This window comes from Colletotrichum orchidophilum (genome assembly GCF_001831195.1).
Source record: "Colletotrichum orchidophilum strain IMI 309357 chromosome Unknown Scaffold_142.1, whole genome shotgun sequence".
In the NCBI taxonomy this organism is placed as follows: Eukaryota; Fungi; Ascomycota; class Sordariomycetes; order Glomerellales; family Glomerellaceae; genus Colletotrichum; species Colletotrichum orchidophilum.
The window spans coordinates 29456-52565 of NW_019173098.1; the positions used below are offsets into that span (position 1 = coordinate 29456).

Sequence of the window (23110 nt, forward strand, 5' to 3'; positions counted from 1 at the left end):
TTGGTGTACATACTGTAGTAAGTTGTAACTGGCCATCGGTGAATCTGTGTGGTGCGTACAAGATAAGACAGCGATCAGGGCTTCGGGACTCGTGCTCAGATCGCGCGACAGGGTCCAGGTCAGTTCTTCAATGGGACGAGCAGCCGACAAGTGTAAATTGGTCCAGAGCTTGTTGGCGCATGCAAGTAGCCCAGATAACCAGAAGTAGTTTTTCCCCTCGAGACATATCACAATACTACATAGTATGAGTTCCTCTTTTGGAGCCTGCAGGGCCACGATCCATCCCTTCCTTTGGGCTGTTTACACTAAAGTCTCCGTAGTGTGGCTAGGCAAAGTCGGAGTAACGTGGAATTGGGAATGAATCCGCTCGTGGGGGCCATGATTCGGGTTACAGACACACGGCTTGTGTTTTATGCGGACCATTAGTATAGCTGGCCAGCTCTTAATACGGACGTGATATCCAAAGTTGCATTGTGCTCCGACACCGAGGAGGAGGAACAGCGTCGTTACCCAGATTCTCCTGGTAGGCTGGTATCCAGAGCGGCGGGTCAAAGCGCCCTGCTGGATGTGACGCTCCTCACAAAATTGCGGTAGTGCAAATCGGGCTGCGTCTGCTGTAGATGACAGGCGGAGTTCGAGCATTCAGTACGGTAGAACCGTGAATGGGACGGGCTTTCCAGGACGATGATGCGTATGGCTGACGTTGGTGGACTCGCGGGCAACTCTAGCTCCAGTCCTCGGGTGGCAGATTAACATAGTCTGCTTCTGGAAGGGAAGGGACAGGTTTCAATATATCTGGTGCATACAGATGAGTAAGCATATCCATCCATACATCCGTGGAATCAACAAAGCAAAACACACGCGCCAACAGACAGCATTGCCCCTGCGATCACTCACTAGGCGTTCAGACTGACTTTCTTGAGGGGACCCAACGGAGGTTTGCGGTCTCTCAAATGCCTTGTTCAAGTATCCATAGAGTGAAAAGCTTCCCACTTTCACACAAGAGTTGGACGACAATTAATGAGGGCCATATGTTAGCGCGGCTGGCACTTCGTTCATGTCCGGAGACATCGTAAACTTAGCACTGACTGCCCGATACCAGGGGCTCGTAACTTTGCCTCCACCACGGGAAAGCCATAATAGATGGCCCTTCATGTGCACCACCTGAACAGCATCGGGCTTGGTCGTGGGGCTTCCGGTGTTGTTCTGCTTTTTCTGCCCTCTGTCGTGATACATTTTCCGCGGCTTCCAGTCGTCCCGCAATCCGCCTCGCTTGATTCGACACTTTTTTCTCAGTCGCGGAACCAAGGAAGCCCCTGATAGAAGATGCAAAGCCGCAGCCGATGAATCGCGTTGCGGAAGTTGGAACCAAGGTCCCGCCCCGGCAGGCCGCCCACTTCAGCCCCCGGGCTTAGCGTTGATGTGTTGATTTGCTCGCACTATGCGCCTGCTAAGGCCGATGGCGCGCAGCTGGCTGACCCGCGTAGCGCGTGTGCTACCATGCATGCGACAGCTATCGTTAACACAGTGGCAGTGGTAAAAACGTGCTAGCGTCACTTGTTTTGAGGTGCCGGGTCCTGCTGGCAGTGCTGCAGCCCACACGGATCTGTCCTCTCGTCAAACACACAAGCCTGTGTTAGTGTGGGATGTGCTGCAGGTGCGGCGATCCGGGTTTGCTGGTCATGGACGCCCTTTAGCCAACCAGTCGACGAGCGACCAGGAGCTATCGAGTTATCCTGTCCCAGACTTCAGGGACGACCCGTGCAAGGAGAGCGTCCTTTGGGGGATCAGATATGGGGCTTGAGCGATTCGGCAGATGATCTTTCTTGAGCTTGAATTCGTCATTCATCTGGAGAAGGGTACCTAGAAGGTTGCATTTGTGTGCGTTATTTTGCAGGATGGGTGGCTGGCTGGCAAGTTGGGTTCTCACGCCCGCTCGGATGCCTTTTCCCTCGGTGATTTGCGGTTGCGATAGAGTGCCATCGAAAATGCTACATGGAGACACACGAAAAGTCATGATTCGTTGTTGCGGCACATGGCACACGGTGACATGGTGGTTCGTATCGGGAGGTCGGCCCAGGATGCTAGGCGTGGAACTGCACAATCGTATCGAGCCGATGTTTACTATGTAACGATGTCCCTAGCCAAAGAACAGCCGGATCAGCAGAGTGCTATTCCGTCCAAACTTTTGAGGCGTTCCTAGCACTCGAGAAATTACCGTGTGGCTGGTCCGTCCACCATTCAATGCACACTCCATTCGTTCGCCAGGCAAAAGAAAGTACCTAGTCGGCGCGCCGGGGGACAGACAAAGGCGAGAAGGGGCGCGTCCCAACGTTTGGCGGACGGTAAGACGCCAGGAGGCGGTAGGCCGGGGACGACAATCGTGACTCAAAGTATAAAGCTGTCATGGTTTTAGGCCCAATAAACCAGGGAACTCCGAACGGGTGCAATCGCGGCATCGCCAATCACTCTGTGGTGCGGTGGTGAGGAAGGATGAGGAAGGGACGACGGAATTTCCAAACGAGACTGGCCAATTTCCTTGGAAAGCAGTCGGTGCTGAGCGGCGCCAGCTGCGACTGCCATTGGCTGTAATCAGACAGTATCCACCAGTGGTAGGTGGGGACTCAATATTAGGGAAAGGACTAGGGAGGTCCAGATTTTGCAGGGTTCGGCCTGGGTCGACCGGGGGTTCCTCCCTCGTTCCTCTTGGGGAAAGGCGGCCCGTGCGCGAATGGAACTTGACGGGCTGCACCTTGCGGGAACACACAGAATAAGAAGAACAGGTATCAGAGGAAAAAAGACCATCATCACCTCAGTCACTGAGAGGGGAGTAGGGCGGGCAGAAAGAGGAGGAAAAAATGTATTGAAGCCGCTAGCAAGCCGCCGCATGACGCTAGCTCTTCACAAATGTGCGCTAGCTCCTCATATTTTTGCGGGCCCCCACGAGTCACTTGTCTCTCGAAACTCGAGAGGAGCCTAGGTATTACCCTACTAAGGTAGTAGGAAGGTGACTACTGTCGCTACGGCTGCAAGTGCTGCTCAGAGGCGTGACGGCTAGCAGTCCCCGGAGCCAACGGCGACGGCAGAGAACAAAGACAGGATTCGATGGCTCTCTGACCAGTGTCGAGTACAGAGTATCGAGTGCAAAGAAGGTCTCTGCGTTTGCCAATTGGCTTGAAAGTTGGAGCGACTGATTCGACCGACCATCGGATCGTTTGAGGGTCTCGATAATTACTGCACGAATTGCAGTAGTCTGGAATTCGGGGTCCTTTCTGCTGTTGCGTACCGTACCGTATCCGTATCAGCGTACGGATACAAAGTCTAGAGTACCTAGGTAGAAATAGGCCCGGGTCGGCTTTGTTTCGTTTTGTCTTTTACTGACTTCTTTCAAATGTTTCCTTCAACGGTCCTCCTCTCTGAGGAGGATCGCGCTTGGCTCTTTGGGGGTTGGTTGGTGCTGACGGGATGTCAGATGTTGGGTTGTGTCTTATTTTCCCTGCTCCAGCTGCCATGCAACTATCGCGTCTCCTTTCTTCATGTCGAGGACAATGGCAGGTTTTCGGTGTGAGTCGGGAATTGGAAGCTGGGAAAGCTGTTGGAAGCTCTAACCGTACTTGCTTGGCTTTTGCCCGTCGACTGATACGTTTCCTCGTCGCAGACATGGCGGAAGCTGGTAATGTCTCAGTCCACAAAGGAAAAGTAAGCAAGAGAGAAACAGTTTCCACCTCAGGGTCTCCTGCACCTACACTTGTACCTGTAATGCGAGTGCGAGTGAGGCAGGCTGTCCAAGGTAGTGCTGACCACCTCCAAACGCGAGGGGCTCAAGACGCCGTACGGAAGCGTGTCATACCATGGCCTCCCGTCCGAGATGCAACAGCAGCAGCAACGAGAGTTAAACCCCCGGGACGATCCCCATCTCGAGGGCCACGCCGCGACTCCAACTCGACGAGCCACCGTGAAGCTGCCGTCTCCATCTGGCGCGCAGTTGGTGCGGCGTGCCCATCACCTTGTTCCCAACGTCAACAGTGAGCAACCGGGTACGTTTCCGTACTTGACTAAGGTACTTGCTGTGTACCTTGCAGATATCGGGCAGGTTGGAAGCATCACATATGGCCGGGTGCCTTCCGTGGTGGAAAGTTGAATAGATGGTGTGACCCCTGTCCGCGTGTTCCTGAACCCCACCTCAACCCCTGTCTAAGGTAGCAGTGGAACCTCAACACTGCGCTGCATGCCTCCTCCCCTTGCACATCCGTCCATTGCCCCATCTGTGTCCCGACCGTACCTGCTAACGGCTCTTCTCTGTGCCTCCTCCCCTCACAGGCCTGCAGCCTCACAGTGCTCCCTCATTCACTGTGTAATTCCAAAGTAGTCCACAGTTACGGAAAGTTGGTCGCCCCTCCAGCCATGTCCTGCTCCCTTTCCTTTCAGGACTTGAGGTGGTGGTTTTCGCTGGTCCAAGCCTGCGGTTGGTTGTATGGAGCTACCTGTCTTGCCCCATGATGCGCTAAGAATACCGGCAGAGGTACATCATTGGAACCTGCATCCAAGAGGAACCGGACTACTACCATTGCGCCGCACGTTGGCTGCAGACCTTAATTCCCCGTCCCCCGGTCGGTTGCTCTACTCCGTACTCAAAGTCGCTGCATCTCTTGGCCTGTGTTTCTGTCGCCGCCCCTGTCTCTGTCCGTCTCATCTCTACACACCTCACACACACACACACGGACGCGGGCACACTGTTTGTACTCTGACCTACCGCTGCTGCTGCTGCTCGACCGTACACTTCCTCTTCCAGCTTCGCGTCGGGTGCTTGGTCCCCTTTCGCTTCATCCTAGCTCGCCCGCCAGTGGCACACCCTCGCTTTCTCGCCATCTGCCTCTTGTTTCTCCCACACACCCTCTCTCTCCTCTCCTCCCCGTCCTCCTATCCCAACACCCCCCCCTGGCACATCTCTCCCCTTTTACCTCAGCTGGAACTGCCTCTTCTTGTCTTGTCTTCGATCTCTCCCCCTTCCTTCCTCCTTTTTTGTTTCTTCTCTCCCCCCACCTGTCACCGAGCAGCCAGTCAGTCAAGCAACCAGTCTGTGCCAGAGCCTCATCTCTCGCTCGACCGGACCAGACAATCCACGTTGGTCTCCGAGGCTCCTTCGAATGGCGCGCTTTTGAGCAACTCTCTCGACCAACGATTACTTGACGAGAGGTTGCTCTCTGGATAGCTTCCCTGACGTCTCGATTTATCGAATCGATCTAGGCCCTTTTCCTTCGACACGCTGGGCAGCTCGTGTGTGGCCTGGATCATCCGTCACCTTCTCGGCTTCCACGTCCACCTTAACAACCTCAACCTAATTTTTCTTTCTTGACGACTAATCACCGACGAAATGGCACCTTCGTTGAACGCACATTCGTCCTTCACACGGCCCCGGACCGGCGACCGCGATGGCCGACCTACCACCCGTGATCAAGGAGACAACAACCTCATTATTCCGAGCCGCACCTCCTCCCTTCATTCGCGCATCACCCAGCCGATCCCCTCGACTCTGAACGCGAAACCCCAGCAGCGCACCCCAAAGACGCTTACTCATGCCTATATGGTCTGCGGTGTTGGTAGGGAACCTTCACAATGGGTCAAAGCCCCAGCGCCAGCACAGGGCAAGATTGGCCACATGAAGGGCGCTGTTGGACAATTTTGGCTGCCCGAGATTCTTGGAAGCAGTCCGAGGTTGGAACAAGACAACGAGATTGCCAGCTCGTTGCACGCTGCCATGCGGGTTAGTGGCCGTTTGCCGTCCATTTGTTGTTTAGAGTCTGAGTGGCTTACATGTTACAGGCTTGCTTTCCCCACGACGTTGAGATCTGCACCGGCCGCAGCCAGCCTCACTGCGTCCACCATGCCTTCGTTTTGCAGCAAGATTCATCCCATACTTTGTACGGAATCTGTCTCCGCGTGTGGTCTCGAGCCGACGAGAAGAGGGCCGAGACAATTCGAGATCTGCGCAAGAGAACCGAGCCAGACTACTACGACAACCCTGATGAGACGTACTGGATTCCGTACTGCTTATCATTCTTGTCTCGGTACCCGCTGTACAACCTTCTTGGAGATTACTTGCGAGGCATGTGGATCCACTGGAACAAGGCTACCAACCTGTTTCATGCTGAGGAGGTCTCGCGCATCCTCAGCTTCCCGGCTCCGAGACTCAACGACCTGGTTCGCATCGATATGAAGGATTACGCACTTTGCTACCAGTTCCCATCGTCGCCGACTGGCTTTCAGAACTTTGCCATGTGGCCATTGTTCTGCTGCTTGTCCATCCCCAATATTGTTGGTGTCGTTGAGGCCGCCATTTCGCCAACTCGGCGCATCATCTTCGTCAGTCACTACCCGGCTATGCTCACCATGGCTGCAGAGACTGTCAGATACTGCGTTCGCGTCTACGAATGGAGTGGTCTCTACGTCCCGGTTGTGCATGCTCGCCATGCCAAGGATCTGGTCCAGGAACCCGGTCCCTACATCCTCGGTGTCACTGCCGAGTGCCGCTCTCTGTTCACTGCACCAACGGACGCACTGGTTGTCGACCTCGACCGCAACTTTGTCCTCACTTCCAGCCCCCCGACTGCACTCAACCCTAGCCAGCGCAACAAGTTTGTCACCCGCCTCACACAATCTCTCAACGGAGATGTTACTCCCTCCGGAGTTCCTCCCCATCTCCGCTCCGCTTATGGCGGTGGCAAGCTCGTCCCCGCCGGCCAGATCATCGTCATGCGTGGAGAAGTCGAGTCCATCCAAGATCCCGAATGGTGGAATCAGGACACCGTCATGGCCGTTATGGACCACGTCTGCGAGAAGATGGGCCGCAACACTGGCATTAAGGCTGTTTTCGGTGGCTCCGTCAAGAAGCCCTTGATGACCAAGGTCTCGATGAGACATCTTAACGAGATTGTTCGCGAGAGAAACCAGTACTCTCGTGATGCTCTTGAGGCTTGGCAGGACTTCATCAACCTGAAGGGTCGCATGGACACCGAGCTCAACAAGGTTACGAAACGCAACAACTACCTCAACGAGGAGCTAGAGAGCTGGAAGCAGCAGTTCCTCAAATTCCAGGCATTTGCTGAACAGCTCACCAAGGAAACCCAGGATCTCAAGGCCAAGATTGAGACTCACAAGAGGGAAAACAGACGCCTTGCGGGCCTCATTGATCAGCAGAAGGATGACAACGGTCGTCTTAACGTTCGCCTCGGCGCTACTGAGAAGCAGCGTGATGATGCTCTTGAGGCTCTGGTTCTCCAGCAGGAGATTGCCGAGGAGCTTGAACGCGAGCGTAAGCGCAACAAGAAGGAGCTCGCCGCCCTTCAGCACACCAACGTCACTATCCTCAGGCAGCGTGACGAGGCTCGTCGCGTTGTGCTGCATCTGCGCAGCCTGATTGGCGGACAGAGCCATCACATGGAGCACCTGGTCCAGTCTTTGACCAAGCCCGACGACTTGGCGCACGAGATCGAGGAAGGCTTTGTGCCAGAGATGGGTGAGGACGGCATTACTCCCAGGGAAGCCGATGTCAACCAGGCCCGTCTTCTCTCTGCTGCCGCCGAGGCAAACAAGAGGCTCTCCACCTCAAGTTTCAAGGATGTGGCCGACCGCCACCTCAAGGACAAGACTGATGCCATTGCGCACATCATTAGAAACATTGCTGAGCAATGTCAGGCTGCCGTAGAGGGTCTGCAACTGGCCCAGGATGCCGACTTTGACGAACGTTCTGCCAGTGCCGCCCGCCTTCGCGCTCAACGCCGTCGCAGCAACCTCTCTGCCACCCATAGCGATGACGGTCACGAGACCCAGTCAAACGCAACATCCGACATGGGTGAAGACAGCCATCTCCACCCTGCCTCTGGTCGGATATCCAGCATCCCCCCTACTCCGGACCTGGTCCCCAACCGGAGTAGCACAGCGATGTCCTTCGCTTCTAGCGCTGCGACTCCCGAACGCTCAAGTCAGCAGTACATGATCCACCAGGACATTCCTACCAAGATTGTCGAGGACGAGGAGGACTTTGAGGGGAATCGCAGCGAGTCTGAGACGATGCCCCAGCAGAACGTTGGCAAGCACACTGACAGCCTCATCCACCGCCCGTCTGGAGCACGCATCAGCGCTCTCGGCGGCACCCGCTAGAGAACTATCCTGGGCGGTTTCGACAGAATATCAGGAGTAACAAGCGACTAGAGAGGACTTCTTTTCCCCCTCCTCGGTCGACGGGGAGGACGATTTACCGACATTGTGCATACATCTTTTTGCCTGATACCTTTTTGCTACTTGCGGTCGTGGACCAAATTTCGTTGCGTCAGGCGTTAGCTATTTTTCATTTTTCTGTCTTTCTTCACACGACGAATGTCATTTTTTTCTGCCTGGGATAATTGAACAGGGCTCGCTGGTGTCCGGATTGGACGTTCTCACGATTTTTATATCATTTGTATCTACGAGGGTGGAACCTCCCGCTTAGTTCAGTTCATGTCCCTCCTTATTTAGTACCCACAATCCGAATCCGGCGAGAGTTGAAGGAATCCACCGTTACAAACGTGCTGATGGTGCTTAATAAGTCTACTCACTGGACTGGATCACCATGCGAGCCCCATAACCTACTTTGTCCTGGAGCCCAGCATTTAACAAGTGCCGGTCCTACCGATAAAAGATTTGAGTATTCCTTCGGACTGAAGGGCTTGATAAATGCGAAAGCAAGTGAACTCGTATGCCGACAAAGGCCATACGAGGCACCCTGCGAATGGCGCAATGATACGCGGTATATGGATGACTCGGCTAGGATGGGATAGGAGGCGGGCTTGCTAAAAGACTTTGATGGCGTTAGAGTTTTAGAAATGCGCCACCCTGGTTTCTTATTTGGCATGTCCCATGAGCCATGCTGAGTGAAATGTCAGTCAGTCTCCTCCGTGTCTTTTCCTGCTATATCGGCAATAAGATCCCGTCCATGAGCGCCCCAAGCCGGCCACACCGAAACTTGGTGTTCAGACGCCTTGAAGTACTACAACAGTTTCTATAGTTGGCAGGATCATAACCAAATAGACGACGAATCGAGAGCCATCAAAGGCAATGGCCCAGGGCAGGCCTGAACCTGTCTCGACAGCAAGAACGCACTCTGTAGGCTTCGAAGGGACTCCGTCCTTTTGCCCGAACAGAAGCTCACCCATGTCCTCGAAATTGATGAAGTGAGGTACGACGTTTGCGGCTTTGTGGTTGTAGGCCTCGCACCAAGAGTGGCTGAAGGTTGGTTCGACGAAAATCAATCGTTTATGGTGCCTGTAGATGCGGCCGACACTCCCACTACACGATGGCGAACCAACATGATCTGTATGGAGATCAAAAACGTACCGGTCGCATATGCTTTGAGTCCTATCAGGCTTCACGTCGCCGCCAGGGACCTCGATGGCCGGAGGTTGGAATTCCTCAACGACAAACAGCCAGCACCACGCTTCCTCTATTTCCATTTCGTGTCGGCGCTTGTCCATGTCAAGGACAGCAACAGACGGGGTAGGCAGGAAATCTGGCAGAACTACTTCCACCAGTTCCCATTCCCAACACCAGGACTCTACGTGCAAAGAAGCCTGGCCGTTGGCATGGCCACTTATTTCGGCGTCGGCTCTGCTGAGTCGATGAACTATTGGATGAAGGGGCATGGCTTTGACTCGGTTTTGCGGATTACCCCAGAAGAAATCAACGAGGTGTCACACCAGGTTCATATGATAATGGACGCTATCGTCGAACGATGCGAGTAGTAGGAAGCCTCCCAGAACAAAGAGGAGGAATATTCCGAGGACGCAGAGGGGGAACACCCTGAGCGTGAAGAGCGGTGATTGGAAGTCTACTATCGATCCATTGGGCATTGAGCACCTGCCCTCCTCTCTTACTTTCCTTCATGGGCGACCTTCGAGGAGTGGGTTAGATTCCTCAGGCGATCCTCTTGTAACATCAGTACGCTACTCTTGGAGTGGGTGTACGCATAGAAGAGACCGCCTTCGTCGGTCACTAGTGCGGCCACCTCTACTGTAAAAAGTTGATGATTATTACTTTGTCACCCCGGCCATTATTTGTTGGCGAAACTTGGGCTTATTGAAGGTGTGTTGATCATGTCCAGTCTTGGTGCAGCGGTGCCGGAAGATGGGTTTAGCCGGCAATGCGACGTCTTGCCTTACCTTGCTCTAGGTATTCCTTAGGTAGGTAAGATAGGTAAGGTACCTGAAGCGAGTGGGGCTAGGTCCTCCAATACCGATAAGCCAACGATAACAGAAAAAGTTCCCTGGTCCCGTCGTCTTCATCAGCCTTACAAGCTTATCACGACAATGTCAGTCAGTAATTGAGCTCTAATTACACCATCTATGTTGCACCAATCTAATTATTGATTTCCATTTTCCCCCAGAGTCCTCGTTGACAACGACAAAACACGTACACGAAGCGGCCATGGCCGACCCTCTCCTCACAAGCCTCTGCGCAATCTGCCACATCGAGCCTCCCAAATACAAGTGCCCGCGCTGCACGCTCCAGACTTGCTCCCTGACCTGTACGAAGCGCCACAAGTCCTGGTCTTCGTGCAATGGCATCCGCGACGCGACGGCCTACGTCCCGCCTTCCAAGCTCAAGACGGCCGCGGGTGTCGACCACGACTTCAACTTCCTCTCGGGTATCGAGCGCGCCGTCCAGCGCTCCGAGAAGGAGATTATCGAGGAGAGACACCTCCTGAAGCCTGAGGACCTGCGGCCGGTTGAGGTGCGCAGCGTGCAGTGGAAGACAGGGCGCGATGGGCGCAAAAAGAGGGTACTGGTCACCGAGGTCCTGCGAGGGGACAATGGCCCAGGCGGCGCGAGGCAGGAGGCGCTCTCGAGTATACCCTTCAAGAAGAGGTTGGGCAAATTTGGTATCCTAATGAAGCGTGCGCCAGTCGGCATGGTGAGGCAGAGGGAGAACGGGACCAACTTCAGCAGGGCCTCTGGAAGAATCAACTGGCAGGTCGAGTGGCTGCTCGTTCCGTCCGTGGGGACACTGGCGCCATCGCAATATGAGGAGGGTGGACGGGTTTTAGGTACGACAGCGACAAAGAAGATACTGGCCAAGGCGCTCGACGACGTACCGCTCTACAAGGCCTTCGTCGCCGGACAGAAGTCGTTCAACGACGAGCAGGCCAGGAAAACCCAGCAACGCCAGCAACCAGACAACGAAGACGAGGCCCAGGATGCCAACGCCAACGCCGGCGGCCCTAGCCGAACCAAGAAACGCCGTAAACACCACCATAAACCGGGCCAGTCCATCGCCACGGCCCAGGACACGGAAACAGGCGCCTGGCACCCCGGCCGCTTCTGCATGCAGTCCTCCTCTCCGCGCGGCACCTGGACCCCTCATACCGGCGTCCAGCCCTTCACGGGCATCACGGAGGAAGAGGAGGCGCAAAAGAGTAGATACTCGTTCTACGTCACCGGTACAACGTCCGCGGCGACGGCAGCGACGGGCAAGACGGTCGTCCACGCCGTGGACGCGACGACGCCCCTCGGCGAAGCCCTGCGTGATACAACGGTCCCCGAGTTCCCTACAATCTACGTCGTCGAAGCTGCCGCGGCCCTACCGGTGACGTTGCTCCAGGAACCGAAACCCGTACGTCTTATTCCTAAACGGAAGCTCGAGGGCAATGGTAAAAGGGGCGGCGGCAAGGCGAAGAAACCTCGCAAGAATCTGGAGGATGGCGAGCTACCGAGTGACGGTGACGACAGTGACGAGGATCTCGCCGACGCCGACGTTGATCGGTTCGCTGCCGCCGTAGACCAGATCATCGCCGAGCAAAGTTTGGGCGAGGAAGACGATGACACCACCACGAGCAGCTCTGGGACAGATTCGGAAAGCGACGAAGGAATCAGCGCCAGTCTCGCTGCCAAGTTGGCCCTGTTGAAGAAGAAGCTGGCGTGAGACATGCTTTTGTACAATACTACCTAGATAGAATATCATGATACCCTCGAGGCACTGCAGCCTTTGTACATTTTCACGGTCAACAACAGAACGCTTGCTTGATCATGATCTTCTCACCATGGTTACCATACAATGCTTAAAGAAAACACAACTGACATAATCCTATTCGAATCCGCAGAGACACTACGGGCCGTGTCGTGAAATGTTCCATGATAAACGTCGAGCCACTACAGCAAAGTAGAGCTCGCGTCACGAAAGCGCATCGCGTCACAAGTGGCCGAAGTCATCAGACTGGTGGAAAATTGCTTTGCTATTTTGGGACAAACATGCCCCCCAGCTACCTCACCACCACCGTTTTACGGTCAAATGCCTACGATGTGCCTATGCTGGCCACCAAAACCACATTGGATATCAGTCCGTCAAGTCATTACGTCCCTTGTGTAAAGCCATTTGTATCGTCAAACCATTGTTAACTGCCGTCTGAAAATCAACGGCCCAGAAACTCATTGTGCCTGATTGACCCTCCAGAAAAAATTCCGAATCATCCCTATTCCACACCTCATCTTCCCTGTCCATTTCACTAAAATGTACCCGTCACAACCGTGTCGTGTCAAGTAGGAATTTGGTAGAGGGCGAGGATGAATTCGGATGTCGAAACCAAGATTATGGGTCCAGGCGGGTATTTACCGCAACTTAGAAAAGCAAGAACATCATCTGAGCAGAAGGCTTAGATAAGCATAGCGACGAAGCCAGCGGCGGCCAGAAAGCCGGCAACCGGGACAGCGGTCTGCTTGGCCTAGGTATACATGTTAATACGATGGTGTAGATGAAGGCAGGCAGACTGTTGAGAACTTACAAGGCCGCTGGAGCTGGAGCTGGCAGCGGTGCCGGTGGCAGTGCCGGTGGCAGTGCCAGACTCAGAGTTGGCGGTGGTAGTCGCACCAGTAGCCTCGCTGGCCTGGCTGGAGAGGGCGCTGGAAGCCTCACCTCCAGTGAGGGAGGAGAGAACGGTGGTCGAGCCAACGGTCGAGGTGATGACACTACCGCCAGAGGTGATGGTGCTAACAACAGGCTCGGTGGTGACGGCAGTCTGGGGAAGAGAGGTGGCACCAGGGACGCCACCAACACCGAAGAGGGTGGTCTCACCAACGGAAGTGATGGTGGACTCGCCGCTGGTGACAATGGTGGTGAAGGTGGAGGTGGACACCGGGCTAGGGGTCGCAGACTCGCTGCCACCAGAGACGGAGGGAGCAAGAGTGGTCACACCAAGGAGGGTGGTGATGGTGCTGCCACCGGAGGTGATCTCAGAGAAGATCGAGGAAACGACCGGAACAGCGGTGACAGTCGAAGTGCCAGTAGGCTGGGTGACAGTGGCACCAGGGATGACGGTGACAACAACACCAGCCTCTGAGTTAGTTGTTAGTGGATTTATTTAAATCAACTCCAAGATAAGGCGCAGTACTCACGGCGGCAGAGCTCAATACCAGCGGCAACAGCGGCCTCAGCATCGGAAGCATCAGCGCAGCTCTGGAAAGAGCAGTCGCGAATGCCATAGGCAAAGTTGGGGTTGCGGCAAAGGCAGGCGTTGTCACCAGCAGTGCAGCCAAGGTCAGAGGCGAGACCCTGCATGGCGGAGATGCAGCCAGTCTGTTGTTCAAGTTAGAATCCCAGATGCTCTCCCAACGAAGTTTTGAAGGTAGAATAGTTTGAACGCAAAAATCCATGCGACTGAATTTCCATGCCAACAGCGGAGGGACAAAAATTACTTACACCACAGGCGCCCTGGGCCATGGCACCAGAGAGAAGGCCAGCACCGAGGATGATAGCGGACTTCATTGTGAATGAGTGTTGATGTGTTCTGTAAGACTGGAAGAGTGAGTCGTGTTCGAGAACGAAGTCGACAATGAAGAACCTTTAGGTAGAGAGGGTTAGCGAAGCTCGAATTTTTGTGATCAGACGAACAGAAAATAGAACAAGAATGTGAGAAGAGGCAGTCGCAGAGGCTATCAAGGAACAAGATTACCTGGTGACAAGGATCGTGTGTGGGCTTGAGAACAAAGCGTAAGAGATTGTTTGTGATGTTGAGGAACGAAAAAGGTTGGTGAAGTGGAAGAGGGAGGAGAGACAACTTTGGTGGTGGTGGAAAGGGGGAAAAAAAAGTCATGAAGTGGTGGGTGGGAGGTGGTGAGGGAAATGAAGGTTGCACAAATTTGGGAAGCTGCGCCTGAGGGAAGGTGCGGTGTAACAGGGAAAGAATGAGGCAGGTCCAAGGTCGCACATAAGCAGGTAAACAACGATGTGCCACTATTCTGCTTTCCTTGTCCTTGAAAACCCAGGCAAAAAAGCCAGAAGTTAAGGCAAGTAGCTGGTGATGGGGGGAAAGGGAAAGTGAAGCTAGAGCAGTAATGAAGGCTCGTGATGCTAGAGATCTCGATATATCGACTTACCTACGATTGGTATTGATGTCAGAGCTGTCGAGGCTGTTGAAGGCGTGCTTGAGAGTATCTCGTGGGAGTGGTGGAGCGAAAGTGTGTGGGATGAGTTGATGGGAGAGTCTGGTGTATATGAGGAAAGCTGGTGGGACTCGAGGTGTGCTGAGGTGAGGTGAGCTAAGGTGTCTCGGTTGATAATCCGGGGGACAGCTGTTTGAGAGTGCCAAATCGAGGTGGATAAACAATGTCACGTGGAGTCGAGCACCTTAATTGAAGGACTGAGGGAAGGATCGAGGAAGGAGAAGGGAGTGCCTTCCCGTTTATAAGTCAATCGGGGGACGAAGGCGCGGGAAGACAGTTGGGCACGGCGTACGAACCCGGTGCCGTGCCTTCCTACCTGGCTGCTTTGCTACCTACCTTAACCCGTAGACCTGAGTCCATGGGCGGGCCTTATTTCCTGGCCACTAATTCGCACCATTGGGCAAGGTAAGGTACCTTGACTTGGTCTGAGTCTGCAGATACCTTTAGCATCTGCGGTGAAATGTGAGGTGGGCTTTCCCGTTGAACAAGGTTGTTTGATAGCCAGATTTTGGAGAACCATGTCATCTCGGCTCCATCTTTACACTAGTACTTGGCCCAACTTTAGTCGGCTTTGCCTCTCACGCTTGTCCTGACGTTGACATGCCGCTAGCCAGCAAATGAGAAGCCGCCCGGAGCTAAGGTAGTCAATCGATGTGGGTATCTGATGTGGAATTCATCTACCTTCCAGGTTAAGGTAGGTAGTGTTGCAGCAAAGTGGCGCCAGATTGGTGTGCACAGCTCTCGGCCCCAAGCGGAGCTCGCTCGTTGCTCCATGCCGGCAACTCCAGCACCAAGGAACAAGACAAGAAAAACCCTGCTTGGATCCTCAGCCACAACCCCAAAGCTGCATCTTGATCCTCTTCTGCTTCCGAGACCCGAGAGTCGTCGGCCCGGTGGCTGGCATCTCAGCTAGGACCGACCACGCTTGCACGCTTATCTTGCGAGGCAAGCTGAATTCTAATCGTGAGCAGAACAAGGTGGGCAAACAGCCTCGACAGGCGAAATTGGCTCCCGGCGAAGTACCCCTCGAGTAAATTGTAATATCCCAAGACACCAATCTTGGGGGCCAGCGCGGCCTAGATCTCACAAGGAGATGAGAGATGTGACCTACTTTCGGGGTCGATATGCGATGTGGACCAGGATCATCCTGAGGTAACCCTGCCGCTGCCGCGAGCAGCCAGCGTCTAGCCGGGAGTTTTCCAACCCCCGAGGCCCCCGACCCAAGCTCTTACTTTCCAGCAAGTAGTGAAAAGACCTGGTGCCATGTGGTCTCGTTCGGCCTGAGCTCTGACGCACTTTCGACTCCATCCCTTTTGCTGCAACGCTGTCAAACACTGCCAAACCACCAAACTAACGCAAGAAGGCTGGGGGACGTGCGAGTCTGCAGGCTAAGGCAATGGATGCCATGTCAAGTGAAATCCTTTGTCAGAACCCTGCCCAGCAACCAGAACTCCGAGCCTCGTTGGTAGGCTCTAGCTAATTTCTTACCGGAAGCTTGGATCAACAACTGCGATTTTGCTGCGAGACGGGGTGAGGGGGGTTTGTTTGCTGCGTTGGAAGTTTGAACCATGCCGTTTACCTGCTTTTTGCAGCACTAAAAAGGCAGGAGACAAGGCCTACTTTTCGTTTGCGACAAATCAAGCTTCTGGGGCCAGAAATGAGGAATGGGAAACAGGGGACGCGCCATTGAAAAAAAACCTCGAAACAAATTTCGGGGCTTCGGGAGACGAGGAAGCAGGAGGAGGCAGTAGCCGGAGCAGCTCGCCTCTATGACGCGCCAACCAACGTACTCTGTATCTACCGCATAAAGCTTGCTACGGTCATCTTGCATCACAGTGGCCTTGATTTGGGAGCAGCACATCGCTCGATGCTTGGCCTCTATCCGTAATCACGCACTAGAAAGAGGCAGCCGGAAGTCGGCAGCATAGCTTACAGAGTGACGAAGGTCGACGGCAGAAGAAAAATCATCGTGGGCAGACAGATGCCGCCGAGCCACTGAGGGAGAGTCGCAGTGACAGCTGGAATCAAGGAAAAAAGTGCTAGCTGGCAAGGTCTGGGGCGGACGTGGTTGTGTGGCTATCACTGTACCAAGAGGGATGAGGTCAATCAAATGCACATCGTCGCGTCTGATTCGTCAATGACACCGGGGGCCCTCTGTTGTGGCGCCGTGGCGCTCCACACTTTGTCCCATGATATTTGATTGGGCAGGTTCGGCAAAAAGGGAAAGGATGGGGAGGGAAACGACAGGGAATGGGCTAGGTTCCTCCGCTTGGGGATTTGAGAGTCAATTCCCACATACCAACGACTTTCTCCCACACTTTTCCCTTTCTTTTTTGTTCCTTTCTGTATCAAGATGCCTCTGCGCCGGATGCCATGAGACATACAACTGCTTCCTTCGTGCCAAAACTTCGTGTGAGCCGAACCATCTCGCTGCTCCCTTTCAAAGTTGATTCCTCTGACTTCGGAGCGCGTATGGGTCTCCCCACGCAGGCTAGGTATCTGAACGGAAACGACCAATATGCCAAGTTGACCGCCAGCTTCCATGCTGCACCACGCTACCTCTCAATAGTGTAGAGCGTCGGCGGCGTGGTGGGACCTGGAGATCAGTACCGTTCTACGCAGTAGCCCCAAAACCAGCTCTGCATCGCTCTGCATCGCCCTTTCAGCGACGGCACATCCGTCAGGTCCCCGCCCCACCAACACCGCCATTCGGTTCCCCAACGTTGCGCTCCCGCCCGGGCCAACGCCAGGGGCTGGTGGTTGCCATGGCCCCTGGTCGAATCTTGTCGGGACTGGACCCATCCCTCAGCTCGCCAAGGGTTTGTCCCGCATCGGGAGGCAGCCCCCCCTACTCAATGAGCCTTTTCCAACTTTCCACGCTAGGCCACTACGGCGGTTGACCTTGAGACGAGAAACAAGTAAATCTCTGCTTCTAACCAACCACCGTCGAAAGGTCGCGTCGAGAGACAGGACGAGGGTAGCAATGTCGTGGTAGATGCTCCAAGACATCAGAGATGAAGCACCCGAGTTCACCTCGGTCTGCGCACATCGCAGTCAGACCAGGCTGGACCAACGATGGGTTGAGATCGGTCGACGAGGCCGGCACGTCTGCCCTGAACACGTCTCTGACGCGCTATTGCTGGAACGGCCGCTTTCTGGAGCCACGATCAGAAAAGGTGCTGACGTATTGCTGTTCAATGGCCGATCCATAAAAATGCCTTATCGCCGCGACTCGCCTGACGACGGCCCGAACTACTCCAGCCACCCACTTTACGGACTCTCAACGAGGCATCGCGTCCTTATCCGGAGACCTCGACCGTCGAGTCCCTCTCGATCAATCACAAGGGGAAAAATTAAAGAGGAACAAAACAGGCCTCGAGCAAATCCTGCCTGCCAAAGATCACAACCGGATTCCACCAAAACCCCTGTCATCCAGAATTTGCGCTGATGGAAGCGAGTGTGCGACGCGTAGTAGAGAGAACGTGACATCCCTGCCGACTCGTGAACCGCTGGCAACCCAGGTGGTGATCGGTGCGTTCGCCCTCGAATGCCTGCCTCGCGAAACACGTGTTATCCGTGCTCTTCCGTCCAAACACCTCCTCGAAAACAAATGTCTTCACTCGGCAGCTCACAAGCAACGGCAGAGTCGCCCCCTCTCCTTTCTCGTGTCATGTAAAAGGGTGCGACCGTTGTGTTAGTGGCATGACGCGTGTAGCCGATAATAGTGTGAAACAAACAAGAAAAAGCAGAGCTGCCACGCCGCCAAGAGAACAGGTACTGTGACTCCGTGAGAGTTGCAGTAAGATGAAGTTCGGAAGTTATTGGCAGATGGCCATCGAACCTTCGGCTGGCCCTACAGCGCACGAGGAAAATTTGCCGCATAGGCAATTCGAAGGAGACGATTATGACTGGTCGTCAGATTTGTCGACGTCGTTAGACACTCGAGAAGGTTCAAAGACTTGAAGGCCACCCCCCCAAAGCCCCCCTCGGTGGTTCTACGAAAGATGGTGATTGCGATGGAATAGCAAGAGCGCTTCGCTCTCATCGCGCCACTCTACCCCTAACTCTACCTCTACCATTGCCCCCGATAAATTACACATGGCAAAAGATCGACGTGGCTCGTCTCAGACGAGAGAGACCGCGACTCCGCGGGCGAATCAGTGGCTGCCCATCTGTCTTCGACCCATTCCGTCGGGGCGCGTGGGAGTGAATTGTAATATTCGTACTGATCCAACTGAACCTCATTGATGGCTGAACCTCATTACAGTGTCATTACTGGTGCGATTCGGGTGCAATATGAAGATTGGAGCAGTAGCCCCTTGTTCGTTTCGATTGACGTGTAGGCGATCAGAGTGATGTAAGTCCCAGGCGACCCGTCTCCGGGCTTCTCTCTTGCCACTGACCCATAGGCAGGACGCACTCAAGTTGTTGCTTGCCAGGAGCCAACGTACGGGTACACGTACGCATACAAACGTATATATGTATGAGTGTGCCAGTGTGGCAGCCTTGGATAGTTGAGGTCACGGTATGATGTTGTCATGATCGGCTCCGGCATGTTCCCCGCGCATGCGTTTGTCTGGCTCAGGTAGCACAACGTACTGTGTATAGACACTTGGCGCATAAGGCGGAACTGGTCACTTGTGCGGGTGCTGGCCGGACCAAGTGCCAGCTCATGGTGTCTGATTACCTGTCTAATTACACCTGTGGGTAAACGCATCGCAGGATAAGAGGCCTTCCACTACTCAAAATAGGTCAAGCTTTTTGAAGGGGACATTGAATCAGTGTCGAGCCTATTCGCGCGAGTGCAAGCGCTGCAGTTGATGAGACAAACACCAATTATACTACTGCTAAAGGACTTGCGATCAATCAAGTTTTCTTCCCAACGCCGTGATCTGTGTGCAACAGTCAAAATCCTAGCTTCGGAACCGTCGAGCCCTCTGGGTCGCGGAAGAGCATCTAAAGATGAGACCCTCTCTCAAAAAGCCCTGCCAGAAACAAAGGGGCAGCCTCGCCCAGAGCAATGTACGTCAAACAAATACAGATAGGGTGTCAATGACCAATGCCACCCATGAGCCCAAAACATAAAACTATTACCGACGTGATCCCATACTGAAATGCCCCAAACCCCATGATATTCCATCAACGTGTGTCATCAGCCGTCAAATCCATCACAACTTCAGCTCCTGTTTTTCAGCCGCTGCACATGATGCAGGACTCGGGGTTCTCAATACTACCTTCTGGGGTGTTAGCAGGTGTCTTCAGAAATGAACCGATGTGAAGTAACTTACAGGCAAGCACAGCCTCGGAGTAGATATCCAATTCTCTCTCTTTGCTCTCCTCGGTCTTGTCCTCGGCATCAGGAGTCTTGCTTCCAGAGACGGGCAGCTCCTCGATCTTGAGCATCTCGGCGGGCTCAGTAGGAAGAGCACGAGGGCTGTCGCCCTCGGCGATATCGGCAGTGAAGTTGTCAGGCTTCTGAGCTGGAGCTGTCCTGGGAGGAGGAGGCGTGATGCTGGGGGTGGGAATGCCGTTATCCTGAACAGAAGAGTCCTTCTTGGCGTACATGGGCCTAGGGACGTTCACAACAGGAGCGGCAACGTGGCCAGGGGGGGGCGCGCGCTTCTTCAGAGCCTTGCCGACGGCGGCATCAGCGATCTTGAGCGCCTCTTGGTCGACGGTGAACTGAATGGGGGCCGAAGCTGCCTGGGTACGCAGGTAGTACATGCCCGTCTTGAGACCAAGCTTCCAGCCAGCAAAGTGCATGCTGGTAATTTTGCCCATGGTAGGATCCTTCATGTGGATGTTGAGGGACTGTGACTGGTCGATGAAGGCACCGCGGTCGGCAGCCATCTGCACAACGGTACGCTGGGAGATTTCCCAGACGGTCTTGTACAGAGCCTTTACCTCGGCAGGAATGTTGGGGATGTTCTGGACGGAACCGTTCTCGGCGATGATACGGTTCTTCATGGCATCAGACCACAAGCCCATGTCGACGAGATCTTTCAACAGCCAGGGGTTGACGACTTGGAACTCTCCAGCAAGAACACGACGCTGGTAAATGTTGGACGTATAGGGTTCGAAGCACTCGTTGTTGCCCAAAATCTGCGAAGTGGAGGCAGTAGGCATGGGAGCAACGAGCAGACTGTTGCGGACACCATGCTCCTTGATCTGCTCCTTCAGAGAGTCCCAATCCCAAAGGTCAGAGGGCTTGACATTCCACATGTCGTACTGGAGGATGCCCTGAGAAATAGGAGAGCCCTCGTACGTGGAGTAGGTACCTTCCTCCTTGGCCAACTGAACCGACATAGTCAGAGCAGCATGGTAAATGGTCTCAAAGATCTTCTTGTTGAGGTCACGGGCCTCAGGAGATTCGAATGGCATGCGAAGGGCGAGGAAAGCATCGGCAAGACCCTGGACACCAAGACCGATGGGACGGTGACGCATGTTGCTATTGCGGGCCTCAGGAACGGGGTAGTGGTTGACATCAATGATCTTGTTCAAGTTGCGAACGACGACCTGAGTGACCTCATGAAGCTTCTGGAAGTCGTAGACACCCTCGTTGTAGTCAACGAAAGTAGGAAGGGCGAGAGAAGCCAAGTTGCAGACAGCGACCTCATCAGGGGCGCAGTACTCAATGATCTCAGTGCAGAGGTTGGAGCTGCGGATGGTGCCGAGGTTCTTCTGGTTGCTCTTGCGGTTTGCGGCATCCTTGTAAAGCATGAAAGGGTTGCCAGTCTCAGTCTGAGCCTCGAGAATTGCGTACCAAAGCTTCTGGGCCTTGATGGTCTTGCGACCCTTGCCCTCCCGCTCGTACTTCTCGTACAAGGCCTCGAACTCCTCGCCGTAGCAGTCAGCCAGACCGGGGCACTCATTGGGACACATGAGGGTCCAGTCAGCGTTCTTCTCGACTCTCTTCATGAATAGATCGGGGATCCAGAGGGCAAGGAAAAGGTCGCGAGCACGGACCTCCTCCTTGCCGTGGTTCTTGCGCAGATCCATGAACTCAAAGACATCGGCGTGCCAGGGCTCAAGGTAAATGGCGAAGGCACCAGGACGCTTATTACCACCTTGATCGACGTAGCGAGCCGTGTTATTGAAGACACGAAGCATGGGGATGACTCCGTTCGAGGTGCCGTTGGTGCCGGCAATATAGGAGCCAGTGGCACGGATGCGGTGGGCGTTGAGACCAATGCCACCGGCCATCTTGGAGATCATGGCGCAGGTCTTGAGCGTGTCGTAGATACCCTCAATGGAGTCTTCCTTCATGTCGACGAGGAAGCAAGAAGACAGCTGGCACTGAGGGGTACCGGCGTTGAAGAGTGTGGGAGAGGCGTGGGTGAAGAACTTGCTGGACATCAAGTTGTAGGTCTCGATGACGCGCTCAACGTTGTCACCCCAGATGCCGACTGCAACACGCATGATCATGTGCTGCGGTCTCTCGGCAATCTTGCCGTCGAGCTTGAGTAGGTATGATCTCTCCAGGGTCTTGAAGCCGAAGTATTGGTAGTTGAAGTCGCGGTCGTAGACAATGGCAGAGTCGAGCTCTTCCTTGTGTCTCATGACGGCGTCGTATGTCTCCTTGGCAATCATGGGAGAGGCCCGGTTGTTTCTAGGGTTGACATAGTGGTAGAGGTCGCTGATGACCGAAGACCATTGCTTTTTGGTCTGCTTGTGGAGGTTGGAGACTGCTATCCGGGCAGCGAGGATAGCATAGTCGGGGTGGGTGACGGTCATGTACGCGGCAGTCTCGGCGGCCTGTTCACGAGATCATTAGCACCCAGCGTTCAGGCTGGAGGCAGAGGAGCCATGCTTACCAAGTCGTCAAGCTGCACAGTGGTGACACCGCCATAGACACCGGAGATGACCTTTTGGGTGATGGCAACCGGGTCGACGTGATCCATGTCGAGGCCATAGCACAGTCTCGACACTCTGGCAGTGATCTTGTCGAACTGGACGCGCTCCTGGCGCCCGTCTACGTTCAATCAGTATCGTGAGTGACCGCTTTACGCGTCAGAGCAAAACATACCGCGCTTTCTCACGAACATGATGCCCGAGTACGGCGGTGAATGTGTGGGAGACGGGGTTGTAAGGTTGCCTCGCGGGAGATGTATGCCAACCAAGAGTAGGAAGACGAAGGGGAGTGATGTAGAAGAGAGGGGGTATCAGGCGCACCAAGAATTACAATTGTATCGGTGCAAATAGAAATTTCATCAAGAGAGTTTGGATTGTGGGAGGGGGAGAAGAGAGCAGAAAGATGCTCAGAGGTGCTGCAGATACTTAAGGCACTGCCAATTCGCGTAGAAACGCGTCCACGGGTCTCAACGCCAAAAGGGACTTTAGCGCGACGGGGCAGGGGGCAGGACAAGGCATCAATAAAAGATTGGCTGGCAAAAGTGGTTTTCCGGCCTTGGAAGCTAGGCATCTCCGGCCAGGCCCCTCGGTTCACGTTCGCATCCCCGAGCCAACACTGCCATGACCACACTGGACGACCGCGTTTGCACTGTAAAGACGGACAGTCTCAATCTCACAACTGGCCACCACTTGACTAATGCCGCGACAGGCTTGGAAATCAAGTATGAAAACTCCACCTCACTGTGGATGTTGTTTGTCTCTTCCCATTCTTCTCTCTTGTCATACGCGGGTTG

General features: G+C 54.4%; 6 protein-coding genes across 6 annotated transcripts; 3 read left to right on the forward strand and 3 right to left on the reverse strand.

Moving 5' to 3' along the window:
- Positions 1-300: 300 nt before the first annotated feature.
- Positions 301-642, reverse strand: CORC01_12065 (uncharacterized protein; the record flags this gene model as incomplete). The annotated part of the gene is made up of 1 exon (XM_022623687.1): positions 301-642. The coding sequence occupies one exon, from the start codon at positions 640-642 to the stop codon at positions 301-303; it is 342 nt and encodes a 113-aa protein (XP_022469788.1).
- Positions 643-5374: 4732 nt separating this feature from the next.
- Positions 5375-8160, forward strand: CORC01_12066 (DENN domain-containing protein; the record flags this gene model as incomplete). The annotated part of the gene is made up of 2 exons (XM_022623688.1): positions 5375-5764; positions 5824-8160. The coding sequence occupies 2 exons, from the start codon at positions 5375-5377 to the stop codon at positions 8158-8160; spliced, it is 2727 nt and encodes a 908-aa protein (XP_022469789.1).
- Positions 8161-9293: 1133 nt separating this feature from the next.
- Positions 9294-9776, forward strand: CORC01_12067 (uncharacterized protein; the record flags this gene model as incomplete). The annotated part of the gene is made up of 1 exon (XM_022623689.1): positions 9294-9776. The coding sequence occupies one exon, from the start codon at positions 9294-9296 to the stop codon at positions 9774-9776; it is 483 nt and encodes a 160-aa protein (XP_022469790.1).
- Positions 9777-10458: 682 nt separating this feature from the next.
- Positions 10459-11952, forward strand: CORC01_12068 (HIT zinc finger; the record flags this gene model as incomplete). The annotated part of the gene is made up of 1 exon (XM_022623690.1): positions 10459-11952. One exon carries the CDS (start codon positions 10459-10461, stop codon positions 11950-11952), a length of 1494 nt encoding a protein of 497 aa, XP_022469791.1.
- A 727-nt stretch (positions 11953-12679) lies between these two features.
- CORC01_12069 (CFEM domain-containing protein) lies at positions 12680-13788 on the reverse strand (the record flags this gene model as incomplete). Its single annotated transcript, XM_022623691.1, has 4 exons — positions 12680-12748; positions 12809-13359; positions 13419-13599; positions 13723-13788. The coding sequence occupies 4 exons, from the start codon at positions 13786-13788 to the stop codon at positions 12680-12682; spliced, it is 867 nt and encodes a 288-aa protein (XP_022469792.1).
- Positions 13789-19655: 5867 nt separating this feature from the next.
- Positions 19656-22510, reverse strand: CORC01_12070 (ribonucleotide reductase; the record flags this gene model as incomplete). The annotated part of the gene is made up of 4 exons (XM_022623692.1): positions 19656-19699; positions 19754-22220; positions 22280-22437; positions 22492-22510. 4 exons carry the CDS (start codon positions 22508-22510, stop codon positions 19656-19658), a joined length of 2688 nt encoding a protein of 895 aa, XP_022469793.1.
- Positions 22511-23110: the final 600 nt, after the last annotated feature.